General features: G+C 39.2%; 1 protein-coding gene across 1 annotated transcript; it reads right to left on the bottom strand.

Moving 5' to 3' along the window:
• Positions 1-941: 941 nt before the first annotated feature.
• On the bottom strand, positions 942-12,600 carry cngb3.1 (cyclic nucleotide gated channel subunit beta 3, tandem duplicate 1). The gene is made up of 18 exons (XM_078281254.1): positions 12,508-12,600; positions 10,399-10,561; positions 9,804-9,915; positions 8,033-8,190; positions 7,631-7,930; positions 6,744-6,952; positions 6,562-6,612; positions 5,505-5,591; positions 5,320-5,384; positions 4,745-4,867; positions 3,784-3,925; positions 3,512-3,671; positions 3,250-3,347; positions 3,026-3,109; positions 2,288-2,406; positions 1,514-1,666; positions 1,194-1,317; positions 942-959 (listed from the first exon to the last, which is right to left on the bottom strand). Exons 1-18 carry the CDS (start codon positions 12,598-12,600, stop codon positions 942-944), a joined length of 2,259 nt encoding a protein of 752 aa, XP_078137380.1.
• Between the last annotated feature and the right edge of the window lie 97 nt (positions 12,601-12,697).

Below are 12,697 nucleotides of genomic sequence, written 5' to 3'. Positions count from 1 at the left end.
AGGATTATGGTTAACTGCTCCTCAGATCTCTGCAGGGTAAATCCAGACAGCTAGCTAGACTATCTGTCCAATCTGAGTTTTCTGTTGCACGACTAAAACAACTTTTGAACGTACATGTTCCACCAGAACAAGTTCCTTCCCAAGGCTATTTTGCAGAGGCACCGTGGCTCTGTCTGGGGCTTAGTGCCGCCCAAGACAACTGTGATTGGTTTAAAGAAATGCCAATAAACCAGCGCATGTTTTCTCCCGTCCCGGAATGCTGTGTGGACTAGCAATGCGAGACTACCATTTCCTAGGCCTCAAAGATTTCGAACAACTTGTTTAGATTTCTTCAAAAGCTTGTTATGCTGAGCTGCACAGGTTGCAACCAGTTTTAAACAGTGTAAAAGGTAACATTATGTCCACAAAGACATCTTAAAATGTGAAGGTATAAATGTGTATAATGTTTCAAATACACTCAATTCAACACACTGCCCTAATGTTTGCACATCTCCACCACCTCATTTTAATCAGAGCAAGGCAGTCATTTCTTTCATGTGCTTTCCACAGATCAGCTGTCAGCCAAACAGTTTGAGCCAGGACTGTTGTCATCAAATTCTGATGTCAAACAGTAGGTGGAGCCATCACCGCTAATACCAACTTTCCAGTTCTTCCAAACTCAAACCAATTACAAACTAAATGATTACAGAGGGGACACCAGTCTGAGGTATGGAAGCTTTTAGTAATAAAACTGAGGACACATTTAGTACATCTTAACTTTGTTTTATACAAAAAATGATTAACAAGTTAACAAGGTAAATATTATTAGATTAAAATTACGGATGCCCTGTTTCTGTCTTCTTGTGAGCCATTCAGTAGCCAATGAAAAGTGGAATATACAAAATGATTTAGATTTGAAGTGGTAGAGCTCAGCAGCATCACACATCCCACTCTCGACTTGTCTATTTGTTGGCCCCTTTCTGTGGACAGAAGAACAAAAAAAACCATGATGTCACTGCTAATTACCCATGATGCCACTGATGTAAATTTGGTACCAGTTCTGTCATCATAAATGGTTATCAGTGCTCATAAACATTTACAAAAGCTATCTGGTGCTTACATTTTCTTTAATAGGGCAAGGCTATTTGTCAACAACCAAATCAAAAAATCCCAGTTATTGTATGAAGAATGCTGCATCGCTGTAAACACTTTACCTTCATATTCTGGAAGAGTCTCATTAACTTGGGTGTTGGTGGTTTTGTTCCAAACATAGTCAAGCCTTTCGGCTTTACCTCATTGGTTTTCGCAGGAGCTGGGCCTTTGGCTTTGATCAGTTTCCTTTAAAGTCACACACAAACACAATCCTTAATGGGCTGCATTTTACAATTGAATTTGCACATTTTAATTTTATGTAACATCACAAGGATTTGACTAAGGTTTTAGGTGGTTGGTGCTGATAAATTACTTAAAATGTTTGCCTTAGTCACAATGAAACTTGTGCATGCCAAAGATGTTTTAACTGTAAATAACTCACTTTCCCTTCCTGGCCAACACTTTCTGAGACTCTGGGTAGTGGACGAGGATATCAAACAGGTCCTTCTTCTCCAGGACAAAAAGGTTAGCAAAGCCATGCGCTTTCACGTTAGCAGTGCGCCTGTTTCCTCCATCTTTGGCAGACTGTAGTAAACTGTGATGGAGACAGAGGCAAACATATATATCCTGTGTCCAGTTTTCCATTTCAAATAACATTGATCTCTTGAGAAATGCGGGTGCAGACAACACAATATAATACACTATACACGGCAACGCTGCAGCCATGCACTATACAAGTGGTTCCCAAACTTTTTCATGTGAAGGACCCTTAAACTGACACAAATTAGACCACGGAGCCCCATCCGATAAGATTTCATCCCATCTGATAGGATTTTTGCCTTCAGATGTTTTATAACAGGAAGAAATCCCAAATAGTCATACATTCTGTCATTGTGTTACTTATGAACGGAATTATACTGAAATAAACTATTCCCCTTTTTGCTGGGAACCCCCTAAAGGACCCCCGGGTGTCCCCAGACCCCACTTTGGAAACCACTGCACTAAACTAAACTATAATTTAGCTTTGTCTTAAGGTAAGAAAACCACCAAATTTAACTGAAGAAAATATGTATACAATGGTAATTATTAATATTGCCAAACAATGTCCTCAAGACACATGTACTGGATGATGAAAATGAAGCATGAATATGTTGTCAGCTCTTTTATTTTAAGTTCTAGTTGTAGTTTAGTCACGGCTTACTAAATGCACACTAACCTGATTTCTCCAAACACGCTGCCAGCCTTCAGTGTGACAAACACAATACTGTTGTCAGGTCCTCCCACCACCTGCACCGCTCCACTTTTAATGATGTACATCTCTTTACCGATGTCCCCCTGTGGAGGAGAGCGCAGGACGGGAACACAGAGGTCGGCATTGCAATCAGATAATAAAACCTTGGATGCATTATTGGTAATTTGCATAGTGATAATAATAATACATTTTCAACACCCAAGGTCACCTTAAATAAAAACATGTTAAACAGCAAGACCGGCAAAGACAAAACACAACGGCACAAGAGACAAATGTGACACTAGTTAAAATAACACGGTTGTGGAAAGGGAGCTAGCCTATCTGTCCAATCTGAGTTTTCTGTTGCACAACTAAAACAACCTTTGAACGTGTACACACACGTTCCACCAAAACAAGTTTCTTCCCGAGGCTATTTTGCAAAGGCACTGTTGCTCCGTCCGACGATTGTGATTGGTTTAAAGAAATGCCAATAAACCAGAGCACGTTTTTCTCCCATCCCTGAATGCTGTGTGGACTAGCCAGACCCTCCTCCGCAGCGCTGTGGAGGAAAGTCAGGCAATGCGAGACCACCTTTTCCTAGGCCTCAAAGATTTCCTAACAACTTCTTTAGATTTCTTCGAAAGCTTGTTATGCTGAGCTGCGTGGTAGGGTTTATTTTTGCAAGGTTTATCTTTAAAAATTAAAAAATAAATAAAGGCTTACTTTCTTCACTACAAAGTCTCCAGGTAGATAGACGATTGACTTGAGCCTCAACAACATGTCCACCAACATCTGCTGGTCGCAGCCCTGGAAGACCCAATATCAGGTTAACGGGTGAGTTTTCAGTGCTGGATCCAGATGGATGTGTATGACTCTAGATGTTTATCACATTTTCCAAAATGCAGTTTGTCTCAAATTGTAGGATGACACAGTGATTGGTGAGTCACCTGGAACAGTGCAATCTTCTGAAAGGTGGATAGGTTGATGTCAACAGCGATGGCAGTTCTCATCACCAGAGGCATTTTATCCAGCAGCTCGGACTCATCTGGAGAGTACATGGATCATAATCAGATCTCAACATACAGTAAGTTAACATCTCTAGAACATTTGCTTTGTCATTTCAATATTAGTCGGAGAGTTTTAGTGACTCATCGGGTTTTTCATTCTGACAAGGATACATTTGTGGTATGAAGGTTTTCTGGGACTCACCCAGCATGCCCTGAGCTGCCCAGGTGTAGTTGAACCAGGTCCGGATTCTGTTCTGGACTTCCTTTGGGATCGAGTAGGTGTTCATGTAGTCAACACAGCCATCCATCGATGCCCGGAAATATGTTTCCCCTGCTGTTGCTGCTCCTATGACATCTCTCATCTGAGAGAGAGAGGAAGACAGATGGACAGGGAGAGTGTTGAATTACAATATATAACATTGTCAAGACAAGCTTTGAATAAAACTTCTGTCTAAAAATCTTCCTCCTACCTACCTGTCCAATCAAACTGGAGAACACAAAGACGCCAATGAAAAAGTTTAACAACTGAAAGGTAATCTCAAAGACGGTTGTAGGCTCTGGAAGACCTCCGATGTTGATCAGACTGCGGACTGCAAAGTAGTAACAACGCAGGTACCTGTGGAAAGGACAGGGTACAAGCTCATTTCATTTTGATTAAAAATAGGGCTGCAACTAACGATTATTTTCATTGTTGACAATCTGTCGAGTATTTTCTCGATTAGTGTATAAAATGTCAGAAAATGGTGAAAAATGTCAATAAGTGTTTTCCAAAGTGCAAGATGACGTCATCAAATGCCTTGTTTTGTCTACAACTCAAAGATATTCAGTTTGCTGCCGTAGAAGAGTGAAGAAACTAGAAAATATTCACATTTAAGAAGCTGGAAATCAGAGAATTCTGACTTTTTTTCATAAAACAATTCCTCAAACCGATTAATGGATTTTAAAAATAGTTGGCCATTCATTTAATAGTTGACAACTAATCGATTAATCTTTGCAGCTCTAGGTAAAAAGACACTATTAATGCCTTTATGTTATGTTTTGCTATCTTCAACAACACAGGAAACTCCTTGTTGTCTGGGAATGCCTCCTTGAATTCAGTGTAATACTTACAAAGGTCCAAAATGTACATATTGCAATAGATGACTGTTGGCAGAAACTATATGCAACACTGACTTTTTCATTCCACTGTGGGGAATTTTGAAGACACTTTAAAGAGCATAACATTTGCACTCATACTTTGGACACTCAAATAAGATGTCAGACAGTAAACAGAGCACTAAATAGGGAGTTATATACTATAGACAGAAATATTCAGCACCGTGGACAGACACGATGAAGGATTAGCTTTGTGTTCGTGTTTCAGCCCAATGGAGAGCTCCCAAAACCACGCTAACGTCTATAATCACAAACAAGAGACAAAGCAATAAGTACTTACGCGCTGCCCTTTCCATCATACACCCATATGGTCGTTGCAATACCCTGGTACATCGAGGCAACATAGAACGCACAGGCGTTGATATGGAGTACGTAGAGCAGGTAACCTGTGGTGCGAATCACTCTGCATCAGAAAGAGAGCGAAATAAAAGGATTAGACGGAACTAAACTGATCTGTGTGTGTGGAATAAGGGTCATTGTAGTCGCAAATATTGTCAAGATACAGTAGTGGGGGAAAAAAAACTATAACGTAAATGAATAACAGCATGTAGACAGGCTGTGAACACAGCAGAGGGCGCATAATGGAACACATTAAAGTAATATTAGAATTCAGTACAATATAAGATGTTCGGATTGTGAGCAGAAGTGTCGGGTGGATATCTGTTATACAAACAATTTAGTTACAAAGACTAAATGACAAGCAGTTAGAAAAGTAAATGGTTTAGAAACTGTGGACAAGACATCTTTTTCTGCTTACAGACAACGCAACAACTCCGCAGCTCTCAACTCTTGTTGACATTTGAACTTAACTGCCAACGCACCCCCCCCCCCCATTCACTTGCTGCCTCCATTTACCTCCAGATGTAGGCCTTGGCCATGATACTCTCAAGTCGATCGCTGAACTCAAAGAAGTTATCAATCTAGAACACACAAGGAAACAAACTAGTGAGGGACTGGACAGGACATATGAACCATATTAAAACACAAATCTAATTTTCTTCATTTCCATCAACAGTAAAAACGATCAGTAGGCTGCATACCCTGATGAAGCGGTTTAATCGGTATATGGAGGAGAATTCAGTGTACAGGCAGAGAAGGTCAAAGGGGATGATGCTGATCATATCAGTCTAAAAAGACAGGAATTGAATAAAGACTTGGTTATGTTTCACAACAGGTTACACTACTTCTGTACCTCTGAGGTTACAGTGAGAAGATTTATTTAGCTGGGACATACACAATAGTGGAAGAAGTACAAGATTTATTTTTAAATTACCAGTACAACAATGTACAAATACTCCAATTGCTCCTTCATTCATAATTGTACTTAAAAAGTACAGAAGTGTTATCAGAGGTATTATTGATAGATACTTAGATAGATACTTAGATACTTTGATACTTTATTCATCCCAAAGGAAATAGTAGGCATCCTGTTAGGACCAGGCTAGTATAAACAGGCATACAATGAAAATACTTAAACCTACATTGTATAATTTTTTGAGTTGAATCTTGGCAAAACCCCCTTTGTTCTTTCACAAATATGTGCTCATTCATGCGTAATTACTTCCACCAACTAATCAAAGTATTCTCCTAAGCGTAGAATTTAGAATCATTCAGAATACATACAGGGCGATTTGCTCGAATGGCGGCCCACATGTTGCGCCTCCATCTTTTAAAATACATTAGCCAAAGAGGGACATACTTCCGCCTTACGCCCTTTTACACTCAGTGGCAACCCGCACCGTGACCAATGCCAGGGGGAGATTACTCGGCAGGGTAGCGAAAAAGAGAATTAAAACGTCAACGCGACAGGCAAAGCAACAAGACCAAAGTTAATATTGGAGTGGCTAGAACAGCTGCGTGTAAACGATGGCGATACTAAGAGCTAATTTCGGGTTCGGCCACCGTAGGAGTTAAAATGTGATCGGAATGGGAGGGGCTAGAAAGTAACATTCAGTTGGTTGTCATGTACAATTTCAATGGGAGAAATTTTTACACAATGTAGCTTTAAGTACAAGTTCTTCAAAACTGTATTTAAATACGGTACTTGAGTAAATGTACTTAGTTACTTTCCACCACTGGACATATCATTAGTCTTACCGTAAATCGCTGTGATTTCCGATAATGTTCCTTACATATCGCTCTGTCTTTCTGCAGGAGAATTACACACAGTATTACAGCTCAGCATGGAACACTTAAAACCATTAATAGCCAACAATCACAGATACAGATTAGACACAGTTCACACTAACAGTGATGCTTCATAATGCCTTGTGACTTACAATAATGTCTCCGCCTTTAACAAACTGTATTCGGGGCTGCCAAATGATGACGTCAATAACATTCACTATGTCACTGAGAATGTCACAAGCTATCCAGTAGGGGTTGGAGACTTCATTATGGTAAGGGAAGACCATCCGGGCAGTGCAAAACCAAATGTTGTAGTTAAATGCCACCGCTACCACGGCCAACCAGGTAATATACCGACGATCTGGAGAGAGACAGACATACACAGACACGAGTAGTTTAGGTATTATTGTGTTCTGCCCTCTAAGTCAATTTAAATATTTTTTTTACATTTTTCAACCTAATTTTGTGTACAACAGCAGTAGTAGTTTCAGTTTTAGATTTAGATTTAGATCAGATTAAATCGAGTAGAGCCAGTACTGTTTTCTCCTGCTGCAATTTTTATTTCTACATTGTTGACATGGAAACTATTTGTTAGTATTTAGTAAATACATTATTTTATTTATTACTTTAAAGATGTCAAAAGGAATTATACTTGTATCTTTGTTTTATTGGCGTTTTCTAATGTAAAATTACTTAATTGATAGCTAGCATGGCTTTAAGTTGGTGGTTAGCACTACTGTATAACTCAGCATTTTCTGTTGCTATTAGTTGTGGTCTGTCTCAATACTTTTGGTGTCTGTATTGGATTATTCTCATTTCTGTTTGTCTTTTGTGCTTTGTTACAGTTTTACAGTAGAAAACAATAAGGGAAGTCAAGTTTATTCGTCATACCCCAGAAAAGTTATATCTTGTGTTTTTTTGGAGGACTTTACACTTTTAGGTAACTGTCAAGCTTTGAAGATAAGCAGCTATTTGCAAGGACAGTATATATTGGGTGTTCATTTTATCTCAGCTGTTCTGTTCCCTATGTGCACCTCACCTAAACCATCTATGGTGTTTCCCAGGATGGTATCCATCTTGTTTTCGATTGGAGTAGTGGCAAAGTCTATGCAGAGGTAAATCAAGTCTGGGAAGATCTTCTTCATCTTCCTCCTGGCATCCGCTGCAAGCCTCTCCTCCATTTCTTTTATCTCGGCCTTCTCCCGTTTCTCCTCGTCCTTTTTCTTCTTCTCCTCTGCCTTTTTGGCTGCCTCTTCTGCCTTCTTTTTATCCGCTTCTTCTTTTGCTATTCGCTCCTCTTCCTTCATTCTGATGTAGTCCTCCTTCCTCAGAATAGGTGCTGAGCAGGCAAAGAGAGTGACGGAGAGTTAAATGAACGCTTTGACCATGTTCGTGTGCTTGTTTTCTGTCTGCATGTTGGTTTGTACATGTCCATACTTACTGACAGGTGGGGAGATTTCTGGCGAAGTGGCGTAAGGGTCTATGGCTTTCTCTCTTAGCATCTCTGTCTGCTCCCTTAAATTCTTAATCATACTTCTGAGTATGTCATCTGTGTAACGGAAGTAGACAACAGGTGGAGGAGGAGGAGGGGCCTCTTCACTGAAAACGGTAAACAAAAAGAAAGGGGAATGAAGGAATAGAACATTAAGGTAACACTAAATCAGAGGGGAGGAAAGTTTATTTATTATTATCTATTTGAGCTATAGATTGAGCAAACAGGTTGCATTTCTTTCCCACTTTAATCTGAACCTCGGAGAGATAAGCCTATCCATGCTATTATCTCTCTAATTCAGCTATTGTTCATTTCCACCAAAAACGTCAGTGTATATTGTATAAATCATTTGCAAAGAACAAAATGAATTGTTTGAAACTAATTCCCACTTGCACGTGAACGCCCTCCCTGATCGTTCTCAGTCACAAATACCACTAAGCTCCTAATCTCCTTTCCTACTTTAGGAGTCACAGGCTGCAAGTCACAGTGTGATCATGGCTGCTGTTACTGCAGCTAACATACAGTATTCTCACTGTTCTTATTGTGAGGAAAGCAGAAACCATGGAGGTGAAGCCACTCTGATTAAATTGTCTATCTGCACTATCAGTTAAACATGGTTAATGTATGTTTGGAAAGTAAAAATAACAAATCTAGATTTAAATGGCAGATATTAGCAACAGCTATGCCTAAAGCTTGGCAATTATGTTAATGCTGGTGCTACAAAGTCCGATAAATCACTGTAAACTGACACAGCTCGTATTGTTTACTGTGTTGTACTGAAGCTGATACTCTGATACCTGGAAACATGAGGCACGAGGAGTTCCTGAAATGGACAGAGCTCAAGATCCAGGGTCAAGGTATTCTTAGTCCAGTCACGTTTATGTGTATAGCTACTAATTACTGTTAGTCTCATCTAGCCTCACATGTTGTACTACAATGAAAAAATAATACTAATATAAAAACACATCATTTCTTGATGGATCTTTTAAGTGTTCCAACAAAAATATCCTCTTCTCTGTGATCTCATGCCAGAGACGACACAACAGACCTGAACGATTTTCCATAGTGGGTATCACAACTTCGCAAGTAACAAGTGCACTAACATTTCTGCAGGTATGAGTGATTTGTTCACCAGGTCGTCCCAAAGCAGAAATGTTCAGCACGGGCATTTTTATCAACAATCAGCAACATCTCTCTCTGTCTTCCTCTTGCCCATTCTCTGTAACATCCGCTCAAACAGACACAAAGTACCACACTGTAAGGACTTGTGCCCACTTTCAGAAGCTCTGAAACACTTTCATTACACATCTGCACAGGTAGACTTAATATAAATGAGTAGGGTGGCTAATTAAAGACAACATTCAAATTAAATGTGGGATTGTGACTGTGAAAAAATAATTGCATCTCAAAAAAATCTGAATCTGGAAATCTGGATTTAAGTCCTGTAATGTATAGCCTAAAGTCACGTTTGAAATATCAGTACTGATATGTCATCTGCAGGGCTGCAGGGGACTGGATCCTTGCCCAACTCGCACTGGGTGAGATGTTGGGTACAGGTTCAGGTTACTTTATTTGTACCCGTAGGTAAATTTGTTGCGCAGTTAAAAAGTGCAGGGCATCCATGACACAGTTTCAGACCCCACAGACAACAAATAATGGGACTGTACATAACATTACAATGGGACAAAAAAAACGAACACAGTATATGATGCATTCTTACCCATTAGCCCCCTCTGGATTGGCCGGAGCAGCTGGGGCCGCAGCAGCTGGAGCCGCAGCAGCAGCTGGGGCAGGAGCTGGAGCTGGGGCAGGAGCTTGAGCTGGGGCAGGAGCTGGAGGTGGGAGAAAAATACAGCAGCACTCAGTCAGTTTCTAAAAAGTAAAAACAAACACACTAAAGTACACGACTAAATCACACACATAATCATTGGCATTACTGTAACAGACCCTCCTTTTCACTTACTGCAGCTTTTAATCTGTAAAAATGAAATATGTAAGGGCTTGGCTCCAGAATCTGCATAAAGTGTGTCCTGTACAAAGTGGAGTACAGATTCCTATTTAAAGTGTAAAATGCCATTAAAAAGTAATAATTTGTAATAGAAGTTCATGCGATAATTAGAAAAGAACACCTGCTGGAAAGCACTCATTCACAAATGTGGAAAAACTAAAAGCCATGACTTCTTAACAGGGAGATAAAAATCTAAGCAACCCCGAGCAGAGTGTATCGCAGTACCTTCCTAAACATATCAACAAGGTGTACTTCATGCACCTATGTCACTGCAAGATATCTAAGTTCCTGTGCATTTATTTCTCACCTGGTTTTGGCTCTTCCTTCTTGGGCTCTTCTTCTTTCTTCTCTTCATTTTTGTCCTCTTTCTTTTCCTCTTCTTTCTTTTCTTCCTCTTTCTTTTCTACCTCTTTCTTTTCCTCCTCTTTCTTTTGCTGCTCTTTTTCATCCTTTTCAGGGGGCTTTTCTTCCTGTGTATATAACAATACATTCATTCAACTTTTATTTACACTCGAGAGATCATTGAGGCACAACCCTAATATACAGTGACATCGAATCAATTACAAAAAAGAGAAAAAAACATCATACAAATACTAGAAAGCTATTAAAACTTTCTGATTTGGGAAATTATTTCATAGATAAAATAGGATACAATTTCTGAAATGTCCAAAAGGTACAAGTGAAGTGATTTTAAGGAGGTGCTGTATTTTGTTTAAGGGGTCAGGTGCACTAAAATAAAAAAAATAAAAAAATAAAATTTCCCAAGTTCAGACTGAGCTTGTGGAACATGAAGTTAGTTGAAGTTAGTTACTTTACAAAAGGAACTTTTTGCACACAAAACACATGTAGTTTATAAAATACGATGTTTTATTATAAATTAAACTATCCAACAGTATAATGACCTACAAGTCCAGCTGAAATGTTTAGACCATTAAACACAGAACTGTTTGGATCGTTTTCAGTTTCTAAAATGTGAGGACTTTTCTGCATTGAGTACTTTTACATACAGTACATTTTCCTGATGATACTTACATACCTTTACTTAAGTAACATTTTCAATGCAGGACTTTTACTTGTCAACAGAGTATTTATACAGTGTGATATTAGTACTTTTACTTAAGGAAAAGATCTGAATACTTCTTCCACCACTGCACCAGTGAGTTACACGTCTCTCTTGGAAAGAAGACTACCCAACTCTGTCATATAAAATACAATGACGTGTACCATATATATGGGTGGCTATGAATCTTAAGGCAGACTCATAGACTGGGTCAGGAGACTTACTGAAAGAGTTGTAGGGGATGCATGTCTATCAATCACATTACCGTAGTCATAGACTTAAAGAAAACTAACAACAACCTTTTTCCAACAAAATTTTTCCAATTATTACTGTAGAAATGCCACCTCTTGTCTGATACTGCACACACGATTATCGATGTGACATGTGAATGAGAGCTTTTCATTTATTTATATTTTGTGACTCTATCGATCGTAAGTCTGTTCGTAGTAGAAATATTAAAGTCAGTATAGTGTACAGCTCAGGCAAAAAGCATTAACTTATCAGTGTTTAGTAAAAATCATAGGTCTTTAGGAACGTCTTTTGCAGAATGTTAAAGGAACAGCGTAAGTTTTTTAACTGCTAGATGAACAGAATCAGCAACATAATACAGTACTGTGTCATCTGTGTACAGATGGCAATAACAGTTTGTCAAAGATGAAATAATATTGTTGATATACATAGTGAAAAGAACTGGACCTAAAATTGAACCCTGTGGAACACCTTTTGTTACTGATAAAAAAAGAATTGTAGCTTCCCAATTTAACAGATTTTTGTTTCTCTGATACCAACTGCATGCATTAATATCAAATCCAATATTTTGTAATCTCTGCAGGAGCAGGCAATGATCTACAGTATCAAGTGCTTTAAAAAGATCAACAAAAATAGTTTTTTATCTAAAGCTTTAACAATGTCATTAACAACAACTTGAGACAAATAGGACCCAGCCCGACCTTCAGCTGTAAGACATGTAAGTTCATGCATCGAGCATACTGTGGATCTGAAAATGTCAAAGTGCTAAATGTATGTGCTAAAACAGTAAATCCACCCATGCAGGCTCACCCTCGCTGCTGAAACTGCAGTGACTTCATCACACTCTTCATCAGTGCCAAGCTGCTTCAGAGGCTTTCACTGATCTGAGTGTGATGAGCAGGTAGCGAGCACAGAACTTAATCAATTTAATGTTTGGTTTAAATGGTAGCTGTTTAAGGAGCAGCTAATACAAATGACCCTTACACCGAAAATAAGAAAGTAAAATGTGCTAATATTACAAAAAACAAAGGTAAAGAAATTACAAAATACCTTTCTGGTCCAGTAGGTGTTTTATATTGAAGATATCAGAAAGAGGACGGGCCTTACCTTAGCTGGCGGAGTTGGGGTGGAAGGTGGGGTAGCAGGATGGGCAGGGGGAGGCTCAGGAGCCCCCATCATTTGTTTCAACCTGTTGAACATGGCGGTAGTCTGTGTGGGCTACACCATCCACTTCTCCTCCTGAAGACGCTTTCCAGTGTGGTTCTCAGATCCAGGACACTCTGTAGTCCTCTTTCTC

This window comes from Sander vitreus, chromosome 22 (assembly GCF_031162955.1).
Source record: "Sander vitreus isolate 19-12246 chromosome 22, sanVit1, whole genome shotgun sequence".
Lineage (NCBI taxonomy): Eukaryota > Metazoa > Chordata > Actinopteri > Perciformes > Percidae > Sander > Sander vitreus.
This window is presented reverse-complemented; position numbering and strand designations above follow the sequence as displayed.